The sequence below is a fragment of the Brachyhypopomus gauderio genome, chromosome 2 (genome assembly GCF_052324685.1).
Source record: "Brachyhypopomus gauderio isolate BG-103 chromosome 2, BGAUD_0.2, whole genome shotgun sequence".
In the NCBI taxonomy this organism is placed as follows: domain Eukaryota; kingdom Metazoa; phylum Chordata; class Actinopteri; order Gymnotiformes; family Hypopomidae; genus Brachyhypopomus; species Brachyhypopomus gauderio.
In genome coordinates this window covers 7,065,371-7,089,965 of record NC_135212.1, presented here as the reverse complement: position 1 = coordinate 7,089,965, position 24,595 = coordinate 7,065,371, and the positions used below count along the sequence as shown (strand labels likewise).

At 45.4% G+C, this 24,595-nt stretch overlaps 1 protein-coding gene across 4 annotated transcripts; it reads right to left on the bottom strand.

The window, feature by feature from the left end:
- mtss1la (MTSS I-BAR domain containing 2a) lies at positions 1–23,189 on the bottom strand. 4 transcript variants are annotated; one of them, XM_076985295.1, is made up of 15 exons: positions 22,686–23,189; positions 17,676–17,737; positions 17,343–17,416; positions 6,876–6,960; positions 6,608–6,699; positions 6,438–6,512; positions 5,138–5,295; positions 4,942–5,049; positions 3,612–3,709; positions 3,239–3,368; positions 2,966–3,040; positions 2,509–2,646; positions 2,144–2,299; positions 1,715–1,880; positions 1–1,341 (listed from the first exon to the last, which is right to left on the bottom strand). In XM_076985295.1, the coding sequence occupies exons 1-15, from the start codon at positions 22,752–22,754 to the stop codon at positions 545–547; spliced, it is 2,283 nt and encodes a 760-aa protein (XP_076841410.1). In that variant the 5' UTR covers positions 22,755–23,189; the 3' UTR covers positions 1–544. The 4 variants fall into 4 exon arrangements, with proteins under 4 accessions (XP_076841410.1, XP_076841408.1, XP_076841420.1 ...); XM_076985293.1 differs by having other exon boundaries at positions 2,144–2,302; positions 22,686–23,188; XM_076985305.1 differs by lacking the exon at positions 2,509–2,646 and having other exon boundaries at positions 2,144–2,302; positions 22,686–23,188.
- Positions 23,190–24,595: the final 1,406 nt, after the last annotated feature.

Sequence of the window (24,595 nt, the reverse complement as noted above, 5' to 3'; positions counted from 1 at the left end):
TCCCACATAGGTCGAGGTTTATTTTTGGCAGTTACAGTACGTACACTACTCTGTTCACATGGCCATTTGAGAAAGTGTAGGCTACTGCGGTGCTGTTTGTATTCAGAACGACAGCTTTTTGATCAACAACAAAACACTTTGGCTTTTTACCACGGCAAAAGAGAAATTAGTCAAATTAGCTTTACCTCAGTTACAATTGAGTAACATATGATTAACGTATGATTAACATAGTAATTACAAACCAAAGCTTCAGAAGGAATAGCTTACATAACTAGAATGTAAATACACAGTTTAGACATATTTTCATGACTCAGTCTGTTAAAATCCCGTTATAATGCGCCTTTCCAGTAGGCCTTACTTTTTTGTCAATATCCCTACAACAGTAATGGTCTTAACAAGAAGTGAGTCATATGTTCATCACGTTACACTGATACTGGCCTTTTTTAGACACCAGTTTATGAGCAATTCTTTTCAACCGTTCAGTTCTGACATCCAGATTGTTCGTCACTCTGCACGGTCCATAATCATGAATGTCCGGGTGGAGCTACCGTGTAATCCTGGGTGCAGACCTGTCGCTGCAGACCGTTTTCCTGAGACGCACCCCTCTCCGAATGGTCTTCAGAATGTCCTCACCCTCATCGGGGAGTGATGGTGGCGGTGGTGGTGGTAGCGCCCTCTGGTGGCTCAGGCTGGTCTGGGTGTTGGTGGGGAAAGGGAAGTGACCCTCCCCCAGGGCATGAGCACCAGCCACCAGCTCTCCGATCTTCTCCACCAGGGTGTGGCGGTTGGCAGCCAGAAGCTGGTGTTCCTCGGAGCTGAGAGCCATGGCCCCAGGTTGGGAGGAGAACGGAGCTGTGCTCGGGACCCACGTCTGACTGGACAGGCTCATCCGCATAGGGGAGGCTTTGTGGTCCTGGACCTCCAGGGACTCGTCACTGTACAGGCTCTCCTCGCTACTGTTGTGCTCTGGGGGAGGGCTGGGGAACCCCGGGGAGGAAGGTGCAGTGGGGGTCCTCACTGGGATGATGGGTGGCCGGATGGGTATGGGACCCACGTTGGACGGGGTGCGTCTCATGCCGGTCTTGGAGGACGGCGTCCGGCGAATCGTGGCCGTACCAGAGGATATGGTAGCTCCGCCTCCTCCTTTGCCATTGGTCACAGAGGCCCCTTGGGCTGACACGCCTCCAGGAAGGCCAGCAGTACTCGCTGGCCTCTTGGTCTGGATCATACGGCGATAGTTCTGGGCCAGGTTGCTGTTGCGCGGGACAGTACAGGACTTGTCAAAATCAGAACGCGCATCACTGGCATCCCCGTTCAGGGAGTAGCTGTCATAGTCCGAACCTGCAGACAAGAGAAAGGTCCAACCCTTACCCATAATACATAAACACAGGTTATCTAAATAGGGATATAATAAGAAAATTGTTGTTTTAAATGGGCTCTCAGCACAGAACTGTAGACATGTACAAAAAATATACAGACTAACATATTTAATATTTAATTTGGAAATCCAAAATTATTACTATTACTATTACTATAAAAATGCAGCAAAAAAAAGAAATCTAAAAGTTTAAAGAGAACCGAGCACCCAGGAGGGGCATGCCCACTGACACACACACACACACACACACACACACACACACACACACACACACACACACACACACACACACACACACACACCTCATACTCAAGATCAAACACTAGTGACTGTTACCATGAGAGGGGATGGTGTCCTCCGAGCAGGATGGCGTGGTGCTCTGTGTGCTGTAACCACTAGAGTACAGGATGGAGTCACAGGTGGTGTTCTGCTGCTCCACACTCAGACCACGGGTCAAAACCATCGCCAGCTCACTGGCTGCAGAACCCATCGACTTCCCATGCTGAGAGAGGAGGCGAGAAAGAGAGAGAGAGAGAGAGAGAGGGAGAAGAGAGAGAGAGGGAGATACATTTTAATACAATTACAATGTACATAATACAAAGTGCTAAATATTAGTCAAACATTAGTGCTATGAGGGTTATTACTCATTTGGCCTGATACATACACCAGATGTTCTACTCTCATCAGGCAGTGCTGGATTTGGGCCAAAGTCCGAGAAATGCTGCTTCCTGAATACCACACTTGTGTGAGATGTGTTCTGCGTACCTTCACAGTGTTGTGTGCAGGGACTGCTCTAGCCCTGTAGGGGTCTTCAGGGTACATTGTGCAATTCCCTCTTGCACCACTAGGGGACATTGCAGCCTCACTCCTGCGCTGCAGGACAGCCCCAGACTGCTCGTAGAGAGCTGCTTTAGACCAGTCCTGCTGTGGGAACAAGCACAGAGCCCTCAGGGTAGATGATACATGGACTCAGCAGCCCAGCACAGAGTGGGTAGATGTAACATCACTTATTAAGGGTTAAAAGATTTGACCAACCAAAAAAAAGAAAGAAAAGAAAAAAAATTGTGATGATGCCAAAGCAATTAGTAAATGAAAACATCAAACTACAATGGCCCAAAATGAAAACAAACCTTCCAGTGAAGTGATGTGTGTGAGGGGCAGTTTGGTCCAGGGGGGGAATTATGGGATGGGGAGGCAGGAGAAATGAGAGATCTGATGGAGCCGTTACAAGCACGAGTAGGACGAAAAGTGTCAAAGGAGGAGCTGAACTGTGGAGATGGAACGACATTTAGTCAGATGGGGAGACCTTTGCAAAGGATAGCTTCACGACGTCAGCAAGGTCAAAAACTCAAAAACTGAAGAGTTGTGTAAAGAAATAAACAAAAAACAGACAGAGAGCCAATGCAGAAACTGATTAAAAAAAATGGAAACATTAGTGGATGGATATTTTGATGGATGTGTTGATGGATATCATGATGGATATATAGTTGGATATGTTGATGCATATGTTAATATATTGAGCACTGAAACGGCTTCGTGGGTGTGGCACTGAGACACCAGGTTCTGTGTCTGAGGCCTTGTGCTCACCGGGGTGGGAGAACCGCACTCGCTGACCGACTGACACGTCTCTGACGCCTCAGACGACGCAGAGCTGGAGGACTTCTGCAGAGGAAGAGGAGTTGAGGACAGTCTCACACAGCCCAGCGGACACTACTGTACGAAGAGCTACATTCTAAGAACTACATTCTAAGAACTACATTCTAAGAACTACATTCCAGGACGTTATCCTCATACAGAATGATGTCAGTGTCGCCCTAAGCAAATGTAATGTGGTTCTGTTCCCATGGTCCAGAAAAGCACCTGACTGATGATATCCGAGGGCATTGGAGAAGGAGGCTTGGAATGCATGTTGGCATCTTGGGAGTTAAATCCAGAATCATGTGAGGAGACACTGCTCAGACGATGAGCTCCTGCTGGCAGATGCACCAAACTGAAGAAGATAGCCGATTAGTTAATAGCTTTGGTTAATTTAACCACAGTGAAATTCCCAAATTTAAAATGACGTCTCACAGTGTTTAGTTTCTGCCAAACCTTATTAATGTGAACACAGCAAGTGTTAGTTCAGCCTGTGGGTTTTGCTGAATCATCAGTGATCTGATGTGATCTGGTGTGATCTAATGTGATCTGGTGTGGTCTAATGTGATCTGGTGTGATCAGATGATGAGCCACGCACCTGCACAAGCTGCTCTTCCTGGATCCAGTGCTGCTGGGTGAAGAGGGCGGAGTCTGGTAGGACCAGCTGTAGTCCGAACCCTTCAGGTCCAGGATCACCTGGTAGGTGAGCAGATGCGTTACGAAAAGTGTAAACCCAACAGTGGGCTTTAAATCCAGATTTACTCATTTACCCCATATGTAGATTTATTTGTTTATCCTGTATGTAGATGTATTCGTTTATCCTGTATGTAGATTGGTGGGCCTATTTCATTTAGTTTTATAATTTGTAAACCTTATTTCATCAATGTCTTTACCAAGCAGGCTTTATGGGTGCAATCCTGTTCCTATAAAATTGAATATTTTCTATATAAATCACTGAGATTTTGGACAGTAAATACTGTATATGTGTGCATATATTTTTAATGCTAAATATATAGTATTATGCTATACTATATATATAGTATGTGTGTACATTGTAATGCATGCTAAGAATAGGTTTGTTCATGAGTGTGTGTACATTCTAATGTTCAGTATATATATATATATATATATATATATATATATATATATATATATATATATATATATATATATATATATATATATATATATATATAAAGTACTTTAAACCTTTAGACCACATCTGTTTACTTTGGTGTCACTTTGATGCTTTTAACACTCCCTCCATCCTCATTCTGGGACTGCTAAAACCACCACAGCAACAGCGGACTTTTATTTACTTTTAGGTGTGATCTGTGTAACTGTCAGTGTTAAAATCTAAGATCGTTTCTCAGCCAGAGGCAGCAGGATAATCAAGAACTTGGCAAATAGTTGAACAAAGAATGCAGATCTTCTCTGGGTCAAAGGACCCAACCCATATCTCAACTACTTCATGAAGGCCACTTAAAAAAACTAAAACATGTTTTAAAAAATACATGCACTAATATGTGTGCATATATTTTTAATGCTAAATATATAGTATTATGCTATACTATATATATAGTATGTGTGTACATTGTAATGCATGCTAAGAATAGGTTTGTTCATGAGTGTGTGTACATTCTAATGTTCAGTATATATATATATATATATATATATATATATATATATATATATATATATATATATATATATATATATATATATGTGTGTGTGTGTGTGTGTGTGTGTGTGTGTGCATTTGTGTGTGTGTGCATTTGTGTGTGTGTGTGTGTGTGTGTGTGTGTGTGTGTGTGTGTGTGTGTGTGTGTGCACATTCTAATGCATGCTAAGAGTGTGTGTGTGTGTGTGTGTGTGTGTGTGTGTGTGTGTGTGTGTGTGTGTGTGTGTGTGGGTATACATGGAGGCACCTGCTCACTGGCCTCTGGCAGTTTGTGTGGGTCTGTGGCCAGCATAGTGAGGTCATCAATAATGCCCTGAAGATGCGTAACCTCTCCCAACATGGCAACCTCTCCATTCTGAGGAGCCAGAGTGTGCACAGTCAGCTCGTTTGCATTCACACACAACTCATGCAGCGTCAAGACTCCCAAAAGCCCCGGCACTCACCACCACTGGCTGCAGGAAGCTGATGAAGGTGCAGTAGCGCCCCCTCTCTTCCAGGAGGGCTCGGCGCACCGCCTGCTTCTCCGTCTCCTCCATCAGAAGGTACATGTCACTCACGTCCTGCTTTGCACTGTCTAATTGAGGCTGCAATCCTCCTCTGCCTGAGAGAGAGAGAGTGTGAGAGATAAAGAGAGAAAGACAGGGAAAGAGAAAGATAGAGAGTGAAAGAAAGATACAAGAGCAAGTGAGATGAAAAGAAAAGAAATGATAATCAGCCCATTATGGACCACTACTTCAGAGTCATCATGACAATCACCACAGAAACTGAACAAGATCTGCCAAGCAGATGATGGTTATGATAAACAAGAAGAGAGGAGACGCAGGCTCAGATGATCCTTGTGAGTTCAGGACATCTGATGACAACAGATTATGGTGCAAAATATCAATAACACAACACTGAGCTCTCACACAGGAAACCTCAAAACACAATGAAACAATAGACTCAGGGCACATTCTGGTGGCAAAAAGAGAAGCGATAGACCCGCCCAGTACCCGTGCTGAAAAGATCCCACAATGCCCTGGGACAGCTGAGTGACCTGGTAGGATTTACTGTATGTGTCTTTCAGGGACACTCCAATACACACTACAGGTAAGAGTGGGAGAACACAGATCCTTGGAGATGAACAACTCGAGTCTACTGGCTTAAAGTAAACGCAATAAGGTGAGGTGCTCTTGATTCAATACATACCTGGAAGTTCTAATGATTAAAGTGTGCAGAGGACAAGGAAGCAATAAAAGGGAAAGATAGAGAGACAGACCGAGGGAGAGATAGAGACAGACACAGAGAGAGAGAGAGACAGACAGGGAGAGAGAAAGAGAGGAGATTGTAAAAGTGAGGAGGCATGCACGCAAATGGAAGCAGATTTACAGTGTAAACAAACACCCCAAAAACATATTACTATAATTCAAAAAAATATCTCTTTCAGCTCCATGGATGATAAGTGAATGATTTGTCCACCAGATGGCAATATTGCCAGTCTGCAAGCTGCTTTTGTTGCAGCTCTTTGACCCACCCTAATCCCACTTTAACTCCCGATTCCTCACACCAGAAGAAAGGATCTGAAGTCTCTCTCACTATAGTCACACATGTTGACTACATCAGTTCCCACGGACCTGATGTAGTCTCAACAGCCAAAAGAATGGCTGCGATGATAAAGAGATTCAGAATCAGAGTGATTCAGATTCAGGTTCAGGTTCAGATTCAGGTTCAGGTTCAGGTTCAGATTCAGGTTCAGATTCAGACCTTTCCTGGCTTTCTTCTGCAGCTTTATAGTGTCGGATGACTTCTTCTTGATCTCCTGCCGAGATCGTTTATACTCTGGAGGAATGAGAGACAGTAAGAAATAATTAAAATTTCATAAGGACCATCAACAAAGCCATCGATGCGATTGCTGAGTGTGGGCCGGGCCGCACCTTTGGCGTGGTCTTTGTCTAGAAGAGCAGCAGTTTTCTTCCATTCCTCTATCTTGTCTTGGAGTGGCATAATCAGTCTGTCCATAAGAGCACTGGGTGTGGTCGAAAGGCAGAGATACATCAGAAAACATGTGAAAATGATCTACTGCTTCTACTGCTGTCAAAGATAAACCATCAGAGGCCCAACACACAGTGAGTGAGCAGTGCCTGATGGGATTGGTTATCTAGCCAATGGGACTGCAGGAGTCAGTCAGCCTCCATCACTCACTTGGTGAAGTGGCGCAGTTTGGCCTCTATGCTACGGTGGCGCATGCACATTCGTGTCAGCGCCGAACCCACATCCCTGGTAGCACCTGGACACAGATTAAACACAGATTAAAACAGGCACATCCCTGGTAGCATCTGGACACAGATTAAACACAGATTAAAACAGGCACATCCCTGGTAGCACCTGGACACAGATTAAACACAGATTAAAACAGGCACATCCCTGGTAGCACCTGGACACAGATTAAACACAGATTAAAACAGGCACATCCTTGGTAGCATCTGGACACAGATTAAACACAGATTAAAACAGGCACATCCCTGGTAGCACCTGGACACAGATTAAACACAGATTAAAACAGGCACATCCCTGGTAGCATCTGGACACAGATTAAACACAGATTAAAACAGGCACATCCCTGGTAGCACCTGGAAACAGATTAAACACAGATTAAAACAGGCACATCCCTGGTAGCACCTGGACACAGATTAAACACAGATTAAAACAGGCACATCCCTGGTAGCACCTGGACACAGATTAAACACAGATTAAAACAGGCACATCCCTGGTAGCACCTGGACACAGATTAAACACAGATTAAAACAGGCACATCCCTGGTAGCACCTGGACACAGATTAAACACAGATTAAACACAGATTAAAACAGGCACATCCCTGGTAGCACCTGGACACAGATTAAACACAGATTAAAACAGGCACATCCCTGGTAGCACCTGGACACAGATTAAACACAGATTAAAACAGGCACATCCCTGGTAGCACCTGGAAACACAGATTAGACAACAAACAACAAACAAACCCAAATCCCTGGTAGCATCTGGAAACAAATATTAAGCACAGATTAAACACATTTTAGACAACAAACTACAAATGAACCCACATCCCTGGTAGCATCTGGAAACACTGTTTAAACAGAGATTGAACACAAGCACAATCTCGGTAGTACCTGGAAACATGCACATTGTTGTCATCGTAACATTGACGACAAAGACACAAAGAAACTGGGACTAGACCAAAGTTAGGACAAACAGCAGTGCAGGCCACAGAGAGAAAATTCATCATAACACCTGTCAACATCATAACACCTCAAATATGTCCTTTATCCTGCTGGGCCCAAGAGTTAGAATTTGGTTTTGCGATTGTAATTGTAATTGCAGTTCTCTGTATACAGTTATGTAAACAATTTTACTTGCAATACTATTACAACATAATGTTTGTGATGGTGTTTGTAATAGATATCAAGCATCTGCTAAATACTGTAAAACATTCAAACATAATACTGTACAAACAGTCAAACATAAATGAAATTTGTTAGGAACTAATAAACACATTTATGGAAAAATGCATCTCTTTGATTAGGTAAAGAACCATGACTCAAACTCCGCCTCATCTTCTTGCAAAGTCTGTGAAGTTTTGCAGAAATAATTACTGCCCTGCTGAGTCTGGAAATAATGACTCAGTTTCACCACTTTCCTCTCCAAGACAGTGTAATTACAAAAGGGTCTTAAGCAGTAATATCACTCTGGGCTCTCATAAAGTCAGCTCAGACATAGAGTCAGCTCGAACACAGTCAGCTCAGACACAGTCAGCTCAGACATAGAGTCAACTCCAACACAGTCAGCTCAGACATAAGAGTCAGCTCAGACACAGTCAGCTCAGACAGTCAGCTCAGACACAGTCAGCTCAGACATAAAGTCAGCTCAGACATAGAGTCAGCTCAGACATAGAGTCAACTCCAACACAGTCAGCTCAGACATAGAGTCAGCTCAGACACAGTCAGCTCAGACATAGAGTCAGCTCAGATATAGAGTCAGTGTTTGTGTGTGTGTGTGTGTGTGTGTGTGTGGGTTTGTGTGTAATTATGGGTCAGTGTGTTTGTGTAGTACGTTTGTGTGTGTGTTTACGTGTGATTGCGGGTCTGTGTGTTTGTGTAGCGTGTGTGTGTGTGTGTGTAGCGTGTGTGTGTGTGTGTGTGTGCGCGCGCCGTAAGCAGCCAGCCCTTTCCCGTTCTCCTGCCTGGCCCCTGTCTCCAGCAGGTCGAGAGGAGGGAGGGGATATCCCTCTATTCTCCCTCCCTGCATCTGCCCTTCCTGTCCACTCTGTCCCTGAGCACCATTCCTGCAGGAACGCGTGGGAGAGGGAACCTGCACACCCCCCCCCCCCCCCCCCCCCCCCCCCCCCCCCCCCCCGCGCAGAACAGACTGCAATAGCAATGCCAGTGCTTTCCAGTCCCTGCATGTTACCTTTATAAAGCAGACACACACATCTGAAACACATCTAAATCATTTGCAGCAAGTGTCAACCAACCACTTGCTGCAAATGATTGTTACAGTATACAAAACGGAAGTCGTCTCAAAGCAGCGATGCCCATTCACAGAGCCGCTGGGTTGGACACAGCTCAGAATACGGAGCGTTCTGTGATCAAGTAGCAGGACTTTCAGACCTGAGAGAACACAAGAGACCCACACATTCTCTCCCTCAGTGTCTTCTGTGTTCACCAAGCAAATCCACTATTTGTTCATGGCGATCTGTTTACATATAATTAAATCTGTCATAGGAAATTATAGTAAGGAACCACGGGCTAACAAATAGGTCATGGCATTTTGAGTGTTGTATGTTTATCATTTGTTGTGACTAAATTTGTAAGACACAAATACATTGTTGACCTTTGGTCTTCTGGGAAGGCACTGTTACTGCCCAGGTGACAAAGGTCATCCAGCTGAAGGTGTGTGTCTGTGTGTGTGTGTGTGTGTGTGTGTGGGGGGGGGGGGGGGGGGGGGGGGGGGGGGGGGGCTGTGGAGAGTTAACGAGGGCACATCCACATGTGACCACAACCAGCAAGAGGATACAGCCAGAGCAGTCACAGGCACGTGGCGCACACACACACACACACACACACACGCACACACACGCACGCACACACACACACACACACACATCTGGGGAAGCCGTTCAGCAGAGCAGGACCCACTCTACCACTCCGCAGGGACGACTCCCATCCAGTGCATCACGTCTGATACTGAGACACACAAACCAGCCCAGTCCACAAGTGCTGATGGCAGCATGGAAAAGCCATACTCAACACTCAACACAGATCACTAAACACTAACACCAGCACCACTGCCTTCACACGGCGAGGCTCCCATACGCTGTCTTTTGGGGGGGTTACGACATCTGTTTTATAAGTCTCTGTCTGTAACAGGAAGACATTCTGCACTGGAAAACTGCTAAGCAGGATGTCTCCCAAAACCTGACGTCCAGGGGATGATTTCAAGGCTGGTTCGACTCTTACCAACTTCTACTTATGTAACCGTATGCAACCGCAAAGCCGGTCCAGTTTCAACTACTGCAAGAGAGAAACATTCAGTTCTGACATATCCAGAGGGACACGTCCAAACACACTCCCACACTCACGTAGAGTGCACACGCTATCGCCGTGGCTACAGTGAGGCAGAGCTTCCCGGCGGCCGGAGATGGTGACGTCTCCTCTCAGATGCGCTGTGAGCGCTCCGTCTCCGCTCCCCTGTGCTCCTTCTGACTCGGTCTCCTCCTCCAGACAAACGGAGGTGCAGGAACGGAAGGCCAGACAGGCACTCAGGGAGTATGTGCGGAAGGCAGCCATTTCCAGGGTTACTGCACGCGACCCTCTGTGTCTCGGTGAGTCAAATAGAATTATTCACACACACATACCACACACACACACGCCTCCCATTCCTCTCCCTGCAGCACACTGTCAGTCTGTGTCACATGCGCACATGCACACACACATACACACACACTCTCAAGTCACAGTTGCTCAAGAGAGGGGAAAGACCGGGGTTAGCTAACTGTGTGCACTCTTACTGACACCATGTCTAATTCAATACACTTCCCACCCAATGATCAGAGTGGAGCCCTGACATTTCACAAAAACAACAAGCATACACACAAACACACACACACACACACACACACACACACACACACACATACAGGTGAAGGTTTTGTACCCATGTCTGTACCCACTGTCACTGCCTGTGTAGGGATGGAATGTGTTCAGGGAATGTAGTATGGTGGTTTTTGGGGGGGTGGGGCAGTGTTGTGTTGTTGTTTGGGTTCAAGCTGTGTTGTTTGGATTCAGGCTGTGTTATTTTGGTTCAGGCTGTGTTGTTTGGGTTCAGGCTGTGTTGTCTGGGGTCAGGCAGTGTTGTTGTTTGGGTTCAGGGTTTGTTGTTTGGGTTCAGGGTGTGTTGTTTGGGTTTAGGGTGTATTGTACCCCAGTAGATTCCATCTCCGTAACACAGCTGGTCCTGCTGCACAGAAGCACAGAGAACTCCCGCTGTTCAGGAACAGTACCAGTGGTGTTGACACCCTCTGTGATGTTTGGTGTGGTGTTTGGTCTTGTGTTTATGGAAATACACCTGGTTATGCTCTCATCAACTGAGCAGGGAAGCAGAATACCACCTGATCTGTCAGTGAAGAACTAGTGATACCCCACCTGATCTGTCAGTGAAGAACTAGTGATACCCCACCTGATCTGTCAGTGAAGAACTAGTGATACCCACCTGATCTGTCAGTGAAGAACTAGTGATACCCCCACCTGATCTGTCAGTGGAAGAACTAGTGATACCCCACCTGATCTGTCAGTGAAGAACTAGTGATACCCCACCTGATCTGTCAGTGAAGAACTAGTGATACCCCACCTGATCTGTCAGTGAAGAACTAGTGATACCCCACCTGATCTGTCAGTGAAGAACTAGTGATACCCCACCTGATCTGTCAGTGAAGAACTAGTGATACCCCACCTGATCTGTCAGTGAAGAACTAGTGATACCCCACCTGATCTGTCAGTGAAGAACTAGTGATACCCACCTGATCTGTCAGTGAAGAACTAGTGATACCCCCACCTGATCTGTCAGTGAAGAACTAGTGATACCCCACCTGATCTGTCAGTGAAGAACTAGTGATACCCCACCTGATCTGTCAGTGAAGAACTAGTGATACCCCACCTGATCTGTCAGTGAAGAACTAGTGATACCCCACCTGATCTGTCAGTGAAGAACTAGTGATCCCACCTGATCTGTCAGTGAAGAACTAGTGATACCCCACCTGATCTGTCAGTGAAGAAACTAGTGATACCCCACCTGATCTGTCAGTGAAAGAACTAGTGATACCCCACCTGATCTGTTAAGAACTACCCAGAGGAATCAGCAGGTACTGGGAGCTCCAAAATGTAAGCTAAAACAACAATATATCCTGGCAAATACTGATACAACACTATATCCAACAAACAAAACTGTTCCATCTATGTCTACCAGCAGTGTCTACAAAGTGATGTGATATTCTACAATTAAATCAGTTACACTAGTGGAAGACGCAGCAATATCAGAAGTTTAGCAACTGTTATACAAACCACTGCATGACTGCAAGTAGGAACAGACAAACCGTATAGAACCCCACTGACCTGATGTAGAACCCCATAGAACCCCACTGACCTGACATAGAACCCCACTGACCTGACATAGAACCCCATAGAACCCCACTGACTTGACATAGAACCCCATAAAACCCAACAGACCTGACACAGGATCCCATAGAACCCCACTGACCTGACATAGAACCCCATGGAACCCCACTGACCTGGCACAGAACCCCACAGGACCCCACTGACCTGACACAGAACCCCATAGAACCCCATTGACCCGACACGGCCAGAGCCAACATACTCTGGTGTTTTCCTTGAGGCATGTTTTAACAGAGCAGTGTGGATAAAGTGGTGTGTAAAGGATTTTAAAGTCTATCAACATTTTAATAAAGTGAGATTTAATGTGAGAGCAGGTGAGACCAAACATGAGCACACAGTAAGAGGCGAGAGAACACAGCTCACTGGAACCATGAGTGCTGCCTGCTCTCGGTTATGCTACTCCAGGCTGTCTCTGAGCATGAGGAAATTTAAGGGGTGTATGCTTGTGCATGTGTGTGTGTTCATGTCTGTAAGTGCGTGTTAGTTCATGTCTATGTTTCGCTGTATTGGTGTGTGTGTGTGTGTGTGTGTGTGTGTGTGTGTGTGTGTGTGTGTGTGTGTGTGTGTGTGTGTGTGTGTGTGTGTGTGTAAAAGAGTGTTTACTCTGAAACTTCCTGCCAAAGGGATCAAGCACTAAAAATACCCCTTATTCTCTTTGTCCCGCTCCAGATGTGCTTTGCATTACCTTACCACTAAAGACACACGCACACACACACACACACGCACGCACGCGCACACACACACACACATACACACACACACGCACGCACGCGCACACGCACGCACACACACACGCACGCACGCACACACACACACACACACACACACACACACACACACAGAAAGTGACACAAACACACACACACCCAAACAAGCCTTTAAACGTCCCCAGCTTTAGGCGTTATCCAGTCAGACGGTACTCCACTAGATGTTGGCTCTTCTGGCTCCTGTTTTCACAATATCCCTGTAATCTGCTGATCAGCTGATCCTGAAAGAGCACAAACCGTCCTGCAGTGCCACTCGAAATGAACACAGAAACACTTGACATGCAATGCTTCACCAACTCCACCAACAACTCCACCTACTCCACCATCTCCTCCACCAACTCCACCATCTCCTCCACCAACTTCACCATCTCCTCCACCAACTTCACCATCTCCTCCACCTACTCCACCAACAACTCCACCTACTCCACCAACAACTCCACCTACTCCACCATCTCCTCCACCAACTTCACCATCTCCTCCACCTACTCCACCATCTCCTCCACCAACTTCACCATCTCCTCCACCTACTCCACCATCTCCTCCACCAACTTCACCATCTCCTCCACCTACTCCACCATCTCCTCCACCAACTTCACCATCTCCTCCACCAACCCCTCCACCAACGTCTTCAGCATACACTGCTGTCGCTCCTTCAATGCCAGACAGATCCCACACAGATCCCAGAGAGATCCCACACAGATCCCACACAGATCCCACACAGATCCCATCCTCTCTCATCTCTCCTTTTCCTTCTTTAATCTCACTGCCTTTCGACTTCTCTCTCCTCCAGGACTTTCTTCCTACAGGATGTTACGGGACATGATGTTGGCTGCCTGTGCAGTGTGAGCAGGACAACACCCAGTCCTCTATCCAGAGGTGGACATGCGGCCCCTCCCTCTACTGCAACATTCATTCATGCTTTTAAAACCGTATGTGTCATATGAAAGTCCCACACCTGTGTTCATCACTGTTGTCTATGCCTGTTGAAATGTCTTGAAACAAATATATTGACAATAAAGTTGTGGGAAAGCAACTGGCAATTTCTAAAATCATCAGATTTAATTTACTTTCAAGCAATTTTCCACTCAAACTACTTTTAACTTAAGTGGCTGAATATGACATTATAGAAAAAATGTTTACTAAAAATGGCAAGTTACACAAAGAGTTAACAGGTCTCCCACGGGTCCTCTCTGCATCACCTTCTCACAGTGTAAGACAGATCAGCTCCAGTGGTGTAAGAGCTACAGCCAACATCATGCGTGTTTGTGGATTAAGTGCAATCCATGTCCCCTGGTGAAGTCCAGGAAGCGTCTGGACTGCAGTGGTGTGTGTGAAGATGACACCAATTCTCACCGATGGACCACACTCCAGACGCCTGCTGGCACACACACACACACACACACACACACACCATCTGCCAGTCCAGAGCACCCGGGCTGATTAGCCGCACGCACAATCTGCCTCAACACAATCACACCACACACGGATGTGCAGAAACTCTGTCACAGCAAGGTAAAGAGGATTACACACACGCCTCCAGCTCTGCTCTGGAGTTTGAAGAGGCTGAAAGGGCTTCATACCCACAGTATACACCCATACACACAAACACACACAAACACACACACATGGATATGTCAGGGAGGACTGAGCAGACAAACCAGACCCCAGGGCCATCATTAAAACAATACCTATTACTATGACTCTCAACCCAAGGAGGTTAGACACTCCCTCCCAAATCCCAAAGCTATAGGTAAGCTTTCATCAGCTAGAATAAGAAAATATATACCGGACGACCAAACAACAGAATGACGTTCTCCACAAAGATGCAATTCTAACCTCAAGCCATGATCCATGAACACAAAACGTCTCAAAAGCATGTCAACACAGGGCTAGAGGAACAAAGAGTATACCAGCACAAAAGGATTCTCAGTAAATATTCCCTCGAAACATTGGCCTCATCTCACAGACATAAACAAACACATCTAATCTTAGGGACGCAGCCTCACGAGAACAACCTTCCACGTCTGTGTCACACATGCTCTGATAGCCTTCATTCAAAGTCCCACATCTGTTCTATAAACACAGGCCATGATGTCACAGCCATAAAGCTCAGGGAGAAATGTCAGACAGCTCAGCTCTTCAGCCAGAGAAAAGAGAGGGAGACAGGGGGAGAGGGAGAGAAAGAGAGAAGGAGAGGGGGAAAGGGAGAGAAAGAGAAGGAGAGGGGGAGAAATAAGTGGTAAAGTACAGCCGAGCTGTCACGTTCCCTGCACAGGCTTGTGTAGGCTGAAAAAAACTTTCCTGATACTTTAAATGAATACACACAAACATCTGCTCATCTTGGTGATAATCTGGCCTGCGTCAATCCTCTTAGAGGCAACCCAAAACTCTACATGAGCCAAACTCACACCTCATCCCAAAACGAAGCAGAAACACGTGCCATCTACACCCACCCACGTGCCATCACGTCACAGAAGGCTCACCACACACAACAGCCTGAGCCACAGGAATGAGACCAGCTCTTCACATACTCAGAACTCAAACACGCGTTAAACTGAGAAATCCAGGAATAGAACCTCCGTTTATGGTTTGTTTAGACTGGCATGCAAATATGGGCAGATTTCAGCAAAGTCTCCACCTGCTCAGTAGCATCCAATGTGCTCAGTGCCACTGGTGAGGAAGTGGCAGGGTGTCGTCTGTAAGACAGCGACTGTGCTGTGAACTGAGAGGCTGTGTGTGTGTAGTGGAGGACTGTAACATGCAGCATTCGTCCCAACGAGACGCCCAGTTATGCCAACCTTCCCAACTGGTCCCTGTCCCGTGACGTGTGCCAACACTTAGCCTGCCCACCTCTGCTGGGCTACGAAAAAACAATGTGTTTTTGTGGACACAATATGGATCGAAAATCACATACATATGTAATTCCTTTCAGAAGCACACCGGATATAAACATAAACACTGTATAACTTGGTTGTTAAATGTTTATATGAAAATTGGTTTTAAAATTTGTAAATGGAGCAGAAGTTATTTTCCAAAATGCATGTGATCATACCAAAAACACAGAACCATAAAAACAGCTTTCAGAAAAGTTAAGGAAAGAAGTAACCCCCTCCCCACCCCCCACCCCCCACTGACAGCCACCTGAGACAGGATCAGAGGTCAGGGGTCAGGGGTGATTGCAGTGTTACAGGTTAAGCATGCCATGCAAGCTACAACACACACACACACACACACACATTCCAAGAGATGATCAGAGGGAAGCAGGTTCGGTAATGAAGATGAGGAGACAGCGGCCGGGAGAAGAGCTCAGTGTATTATTTAATGTTTCTGCAGGTTAAAGGGCATTGCATGTGTGTTAGGCCCTGCTGACCAGCTCTTGAAGTTGTGGCTCATTTTAACATGGTGTAGTTGCGAGTCTCAGCCAAGAGAATCTGTGGCTATTAAAGCAAGTGGGTCACCCAGGCAGATAGGGTGCGTTTGCCCAGTGGATCTGTAGCTTAAAACTGGGGCAAACCACCGAAGTCCATCCCAGAAACAGCAGCACTACGACAGGGTTGACTATAGGTTTTACAGCAACACACATTTCTGCTGCACATAGTTAAATTGCAGAATCATAATAACAACAAATCCCGTTCCATTAAAGCACAAGTGTGAGCTTCCTGAAGAGATCACATCTGTATCTGTCCACGTCTGATTTCCACTGAAAATCTGTGTTTGCCCTTGCAACTCTATTCAGGTGACAGCCTTGGACACTCTTGTAGCCCATAGCAACCGCCTCCAAACTCACACAGCGCATTCGCTGCAGTGGGTTGCTGCATCTTCTCTCCACGAGCATCATGGGCGAGTGGCCGTCAGACGTGATGCAGTCACACAGGACACGTTTCCTGATTATCTCACTGCACAAGTGTGAAAGCCATTCCCCGTTTTAAACGTTCAGAACCGAGAAGCCCAGTGGAAGAAAAAATAAATGCCACACGCCTACAGCACTGCTAATCTGGAATTATTCATCCAGCAGTATTAATGCAACACTAATAATCCAGCAGTACAAATCCAGCACTATTAGTCACGTCCATTTCCAGGTGGAGACATTTAAGCAGCTCCTGATCACACCACAATGTCTTCACCACCATGTCCACGGTACATTAGATGCTTTACCCGTCTTGTCCGGGAATTTTACCTCTTGTGTTTGTTGCCATGTCTGCCACCTTCTGAAAGGCATCGAGGAACGCTGAGACCACCAGCGCTGTGGTCCTGAGGGCCAGAACAGAGTCAGAACAGAACAGAGTCAGAACAGAACAGAGTCAGAACAGAGTCAGAACAGAATCACACCATCACTTCTACACTCACAGTGCCTCGTTAAACATAAACCAATTCATGATTTATGCTGTATTTATCTGGTCATCACAGACAGCTATCAGTGGTTGTTGGATAACCTCTAACACAATCTCTACAAAAGGTTAGAGATTGTGGTTAAGATGTTAAGAAATGATGAGGACGTAAGGATGATCACCTGAGTTGTGAGTGTAGTTTTGTGGCCTTAGCACCAAAATCCTCCCAGACAGGATACGAGTTCTAGAGGAGAAGCCACGGGAGAGAGATGGTTCTGGTTAGAGAGATGAACATCAAACCTAGCGCACACACGTTACACACACACACCAGTCTTTCACATCCCACCAGAGAAGACCCGAAAACGACGTCAGATTCGGAGCAGACGTTTACTGGAGGAAAAACAGACGTGCTCCTCCTTCAGGACACATCGTTCTGCATCAGCACCAGTCTGACACGGTAACCTAAACAACAGAGACCTGCCAATTCTCCAGCGTCAAGTACCAAAATAACAGTAAGATGATCCTGGAGTTTAAGAGCCATCCACAGAGAGTGCTTTTCTCTTCCTATCATCAGCCTCCTTGACGGAGCCCCGGCACATTCTGTGTATCACCTTCATGACTCCAGTGAAGAGCAGATCAGACTTGTTCAGTAGGTGATCTTCAACCAGAGACCAGGACAATATGACAGGCAGTTACCTCTTATGCCCTTTGAGCAGGCCCCGGGTGTTAAATAAAGCATTCACAAGACTAAAGGTCTACACAGAGCACAGCTGGGTTAGTAGAGAGCAGAAAATGAATTCCACTTTAGAAAACTGTGAAGTGTAAAGATGTAAAAGAGTGAGCGTGTGGTTGATTAGCAGACAGGGACTTCCACACTCACCGCTGGAGGTAACAAAACAAACTGAAACACCTGGTTCCCTCTGGGAGATTATGGTAACAGATGAATGTGAAGTCCTTGTGTTGTCTGTGTTCTCTCGGGCTCCAGACCAGACTAACTATGTTAGACAAAAGTGTGCTGTGTGCTAGCACAGTAATATAAAAAAGCACATAATAATAAACCACTGGCCAACGAAACACAACACATGCACAGTGATGAGAAAGACAGGCAAGGCATGGGGAACAAATTCTGTTTATGAGCGCAGAATGCTTATTTTTCATAGGGCATAAATCACTCATGTTAGATTTGCAAAGGGCAGCTCGGTGCACGGCTGAACTAGGGACATATATAAAAATGAAAATTCACAATCGTACAGCATGAAGTGGCACGCTGATGTGGAGTGTGTCCCTCTTGCACTCACACCTCTCACACCTCGACTGTCTTCACACAGAACGCTGTTACTTTAGACCAACAAAAGCATCAAATCTCCTCTCCAATGTTAGCCAGAGGAATCCTTTGTGTTTTATGCTGCAGGTCTTGAATCAGACACTCTAGGGACGTTACAGCCAATCTAGACCCTCCGCCCTACGCAGACACTCGCAGCCAGGGGTGCCTCTTTAGCTTTCCTGTCGTGTGGACTCGAAGGCTGGTGTACTGAAAGGGTCCTATGATGAAGACGCAAATGCAGAGAGGTTGTCCGAGGTTAAGATTGACCCACTTTTCTTCACATCCTACAGGACGTCATTCTCAAGCAGCATGGACAGACTGTAACATTCATTCTAGATTTGTTTTTGTTTATGTTTGCGTCCTTTGTTTGCTTATGCTGAGAGTGAGACCTGATAGTATTTCCATGGTGTAAAGAGCCATCTTACTGCAGGATCATTAGGGGATTGACTGAGTCACGTGACCCCTCTGTGCCATTCTAGACCTCTGACTTCCTGTCTCTTCGGTTGCTATTCCATGGCCAAACAATCTCCCTCCTTATCAAATAAATGAACTTAATCTTAACCTCACTGTGGAATTACAAATAAATATGTTTTGGCCATGAATACAAACACCTATTGTTGTAATGACAATGGTCTGAAAGTAACACAACCATTTCTTATTGTTTATTCTGCTGAGAACAAAGATGTTCAGTGCAACATATGAGGTGTCCAAGGATGTTCCTTAGCATCTGCAGCATTATGGCCACCTCCACACTTCCTGCCCACTGTCGCGCTCAGGGAGCTAACACGCTGCATGTTGAACTAGCAGAAACATGCCAGGTCTAGACCTTCTCAGCAGAGCGGGCTTCAGGCGAGAGCGAGATGGTGATGGTACTGTGTGAGGAGCAATAACCATCTCTGCTGAGACAGATAATGCAATCTGGAACTATGATAGGCTGAATGCCTAGCTGGATGGAACTCTATAAAGCTGTAACCACAGCTATCTGGAACCCATAATGTCTAGAACCCAAGCACGTGTTAGTTATCAGGCTTGTAGGGTGTGAAACTGGAGCTCTGGCTGCAAGCATTTCAAGACCTCATAGTTTAAAAGAGCTAAAGAAAGTCAAGCATGTGGCAGGGTGACACAACCCAGCATATCAAATATCACACATGGCAGGCGAGTGTGTAGTTGTCTTACACATTGAGTACAGTTACAATGAACTCTCTGTGACCTTCACCTGTAGAACACATTCTGTTGAGTATTTATGCCTTGGTGGGTTAGTGTTAATGATGTATGTGTGTGTGTGTGTGTGTGTGTGTGTGTGTGTGTGTGTGTGTGTGTGTGTGTGGTGGGGGTGGGGTGGGGGCTAGTGATAATGATACACAGGTGAGGGGGGTTAGTTATAATGATACACAGGTGGGGGTTAGTGATAATGATACACAGGTGAGGGTTAGTGATAATGGTACACAGGTGAGGGGGGTTAGTGATAATGATACCCAGGTGGGGGTTAGTTATAATGATACACAGGTGAGGGGGGTTAGTAATAATGATACACAGGTGAGGGGGGGTTAGTTATAATTATACACAGGTGAAGGGGTTAGTGATAATGATACATAGGTGAGAGGGGTTAGTTATAATGATACACAGGTGAGGGGGGTTAGTGATAATAATACACAAGTGGGGGTTAGTTATAATGATACACAGGTGAGGGGGGGTTAGTTATAGTTATACACAGGTGAAGGGGTTAGTAATAATGATACACAGGTGAGGGGGGTTAGTGATAATGATACACCGGTGAGGGGGGTTAGTTATAATGATACACAGGTGAGGGGGGCTAGTGATAATGATACACAGGTGAGGGGGGTTAGTTAAAATGATACACAGGTGAAGGGGTTAGTGATAATGATACATAGGTGAGAGGGGTTAGTGATAATGATACACAGGTGGGGGTTAGTTATAATGATAAACAGGTGAGGGGGGTTAGTGATAATGATACACAGGTGAAGGGGTTAGCGATAATGATACACATGTGAGGGGGTTAGTGATAATGATACACAGGTGAGGGGGGTTAGTAATAATGATACACAGGTGAGGGTTGTTATAATGATACACAGGTGAGGGGGAGTTAGCGATAATGATACACAGGTGAAGGGGTTAGCGATAATGATACACATGTGAGGGGGTTAGTGATAATGATACACAGGTGAGGGGGGTTAGTTATAATTATACACAGGTGAAGGGGTTAGTGATAATGATACATAGGTGAGAGGGGTTAGTGATAATGATACACAGGTGAAGGGGTTAGCGATAATGATACACATGTGAGGGGGTTAGTGATAATGATACACAGGTGAGGGGGGTTAGTTATAATTATACACAGGTGAAGGGGTTAGTGATAATGATACATAGGTGAGAGGGGTTAGTGATAATGATACACAGGTGGGGGTTAGTTATAATGATACACAGGTGAGGGGGTTAGTGATAATGATACACAGGTGAAGGGGTTAGCGATAATGATACACAGGTGAAGGGGTTAGTGATAATGATACACAGGTGAGGGGGGTTAGTAATAACGATACACAGGTGAGGGTTGTTATAATTATACACAGGTGAGGGGGGGTTAGTAATAATGATACACAGGTGAGGGTTGTTATAATGATACACAGGTGAGGGGGGTTAGTTATAATGATACACAGGTGAGGGTGGGTTAGTTATAATGATACACAGGTGAGGGGGGTTAGTAATAATGATACACAGGTGAGGGTTGTTATAATGATACACAGGTGAGGGGGGTTAGTGATAATGATACACAGGTGAAGGGGTTAGTGGAAATGATATACAGGTGGAGGGGCTAGTGAAAATTTCACACTTACAAGCATCTTTACATGTAGCACTGTACTTTCACCACAGTGCTGCCTGATGTGTAAAAATAATACTTTTTTAAATGTTCCCACCTTGTTTCTATACAAATGCAGAATATGTCTCAATGTCAATAAGCATGCCAGGCACGGTCTGGCGGTGAGGTAGGAGTTTCCCCCCAGTACTATTCTCCTAGCATGAATGTGAAACAGTAAATTAACCTGGTACTCAATAATCTCTGACCCCTAATCCAATCACCCTCTTACCACACATTTAACTAATGACACAATAGTGGTTCAGTCTGTCTATAACTGTTCTAAATATAACTAATGGGCAGTAATATAAAACACATAATGATTTCTATCCATATTATTTTTATCTTACCACTGCTGGAGGAGCAACTTTAATCACAAACCCACAGGGGTGTATGACAGCATCCTATTACTGTATCAAGAATGTCACACCTGTCCTTTAGGTAGAAAGCGAATAGCTAAAAGCGTATGTTGATATTAAGCATAGCAGAGGATGATGCTCTCTAATGCGTATCGATTTCTCACGTGCAAGACTGGACAACGCTCTTAATCACCTCGAGTAATAACGGTCGTTCGCTTCCGTCACCACTTAAAAAATAATTAGACGATGTTTTTCGCACTTGGTTTAAGTGAAATTAATATCTGATTTTGTTCAAAGCAGTGAGTAACTGCATAAGAGTCGCTGTCAGGCGCGTGGCTATCATCAGTACTGGGTCTCTGTTTACACCCTGTCCAGGAGGGCGGTGGCACGCTGCCCACGGTACCAGTGAAACATACGTCTAGAAGTGAAGCATTCTGAGGACATTACAGATCTTCTCTTGTGAGATTGTTCGATTTTCTGTTCACAACAAAGCGCCTGCCTCCACCCGGCGCCCCGTTATCATTAATCACACCATCAATGGCTCAAGGCAGCTGGACCCAAATGAAAACAAAGGCAGTAAAACGCATCCACGCTTGCACAGCAAGCTGCCGTGTATCATATGAACGTTATCTGGTACCTTCATATCATTGACGATTGCCTGGAATAATCCGCCCAGAGCTCCACACTCCCTCTCCACACTCTCCATGATCACAAACGCTTGCTCAACACGCCGAATGAATGAACTAAAGTGGATTATATTGTACTCCAAATAAATTGATTTGCAGGTTAGGCACAGAAAAGCGACCGGTCCGTTACATCCCGCTCAGAAGCCAGTTGCTTTGGACAAAAATGCGCCGCACACGTCGACAAAAAAATAAACAAACGTGTAAGGCTCTTTGCGCGTTTGTCAGGAGACGATGGTCGGGGGTTAATATGCGTCTCCCCTACCAGCTCCCAGTCTACGCTCCGTAAAAGGATACAGCCAATGACTGGTCTGTCATATTATTAGACTTTGCATTAAAATTCTCTTGAGGCACATGAGTAAATCCTCGGCAGAAGAGACCCTCGATACTGGCCCGAATATCGCAATCTCAGAATGAAGTGGAATTCAGTGATGCAGCAGGCGATGTGAAATTCGATCCTCGAGAGCGCGGAGGCGTCCTGAGCCCGGAGTGGGCGGAGCTTAAGTGTAGACATATGGCAGGCTGCTTTGTATAGACCGAGGACAATTGAACCAGGGTCTTCTTTTCTTTAAGTATTCCCACAAAAAAGTGCTTTTGTTGCGGTTGGGACGAGGTCAATAGCCCAGCTGGCTGTAAATGTGTCGGTCGGCCTAGTGCGTGTTTTTGTTGCCAAAGAAAACCTTTTGATAAAAAAATGCTTTGTAAATTAACTCATCATAAATTGTTCCAGTTGTCTAAAGCTTTTAAATGTTGTATATCGAGTGAATCAAGCGATAATCTGCCATGACCTTCCTCTCTTCCACATGTACTTGATTGTAGGCTTTGTAGGCCAAGATAGGTGGAAGCTGGTTTACTAACCCTGAGAGGAAAGTCTATTGACCCTAATGTGTCATTTAGAAAACACTAGTAAACAAAATGTGTTTATTATTTAGCTCTTGATTGTTTCCAATCAAACCAAATGTTTTATTATTGTTATTATTATTAGGCTTGAATCCAGCTGAGTGGAGTGCTTTACACCTAAGCTTGGCCGTAAGCGCTGGTGATCCGGGCCTGGAGGAGAGGAGCGGTCACTGTGATTCATGACGCCCTTTCACCTGCTCTGCATTCCAGCCATATGGCCCCGCTGCCCGCACGGACCGGCTGCAGAGATAATACACGGTAGAGAACCAGACCCCGGGGTCTCCAGGCACCTTGTTCCCATAAAATTCTGATTCACCTTGAGCCCTCGAATTCGGAGAAGAATGTTATGTAAGTGTGACGGGTTCCGGTTATATAACTGTGAGCTGGACAAACGGAGAGAGAAGGTCTCACATCAAATAAACAAACCTCCCTTTGAACTACTGCTCCCCATCACGCGCTCAGTGCAGCACTAACTGCTACATAAACAGTCCTTCTTCTGCATATTTTGGCTTTGGGATGATATAACAAAGAGAAATGTTGAAATGATAAAACAGATGTTGAATGATTTATGAATAGTTTGATATCGTTTTTCTGTTTGATAACACATACTGTTTCTCCACAGCGTCTTTGCTCCCTTGGTTTGGTGCGGCTGGTGTTTCGGCACCGCGTGTAGAGTAACGGGCCAGAGCTGGATCCACTGGGCCTTCATCCCTGCACACCTCAACCTTAAGTGGGTTACATGCATTTGCTACTACATGGTATCGTCACGTGGCATTCACTGAACTTTATTTTAATGTGTGTTAATCTGATACGAAATCTGTTTAGATCGGATAGCTATTTCATCATTGTTGTTGTTTTCTTTTCATGAAAAAAAAAAATATATATATATATATATATTTACATTTTTTTAAATGAATTCCGGTATGGTTTTATTTACATGCGGTACAGACTGTAGACTATGAAG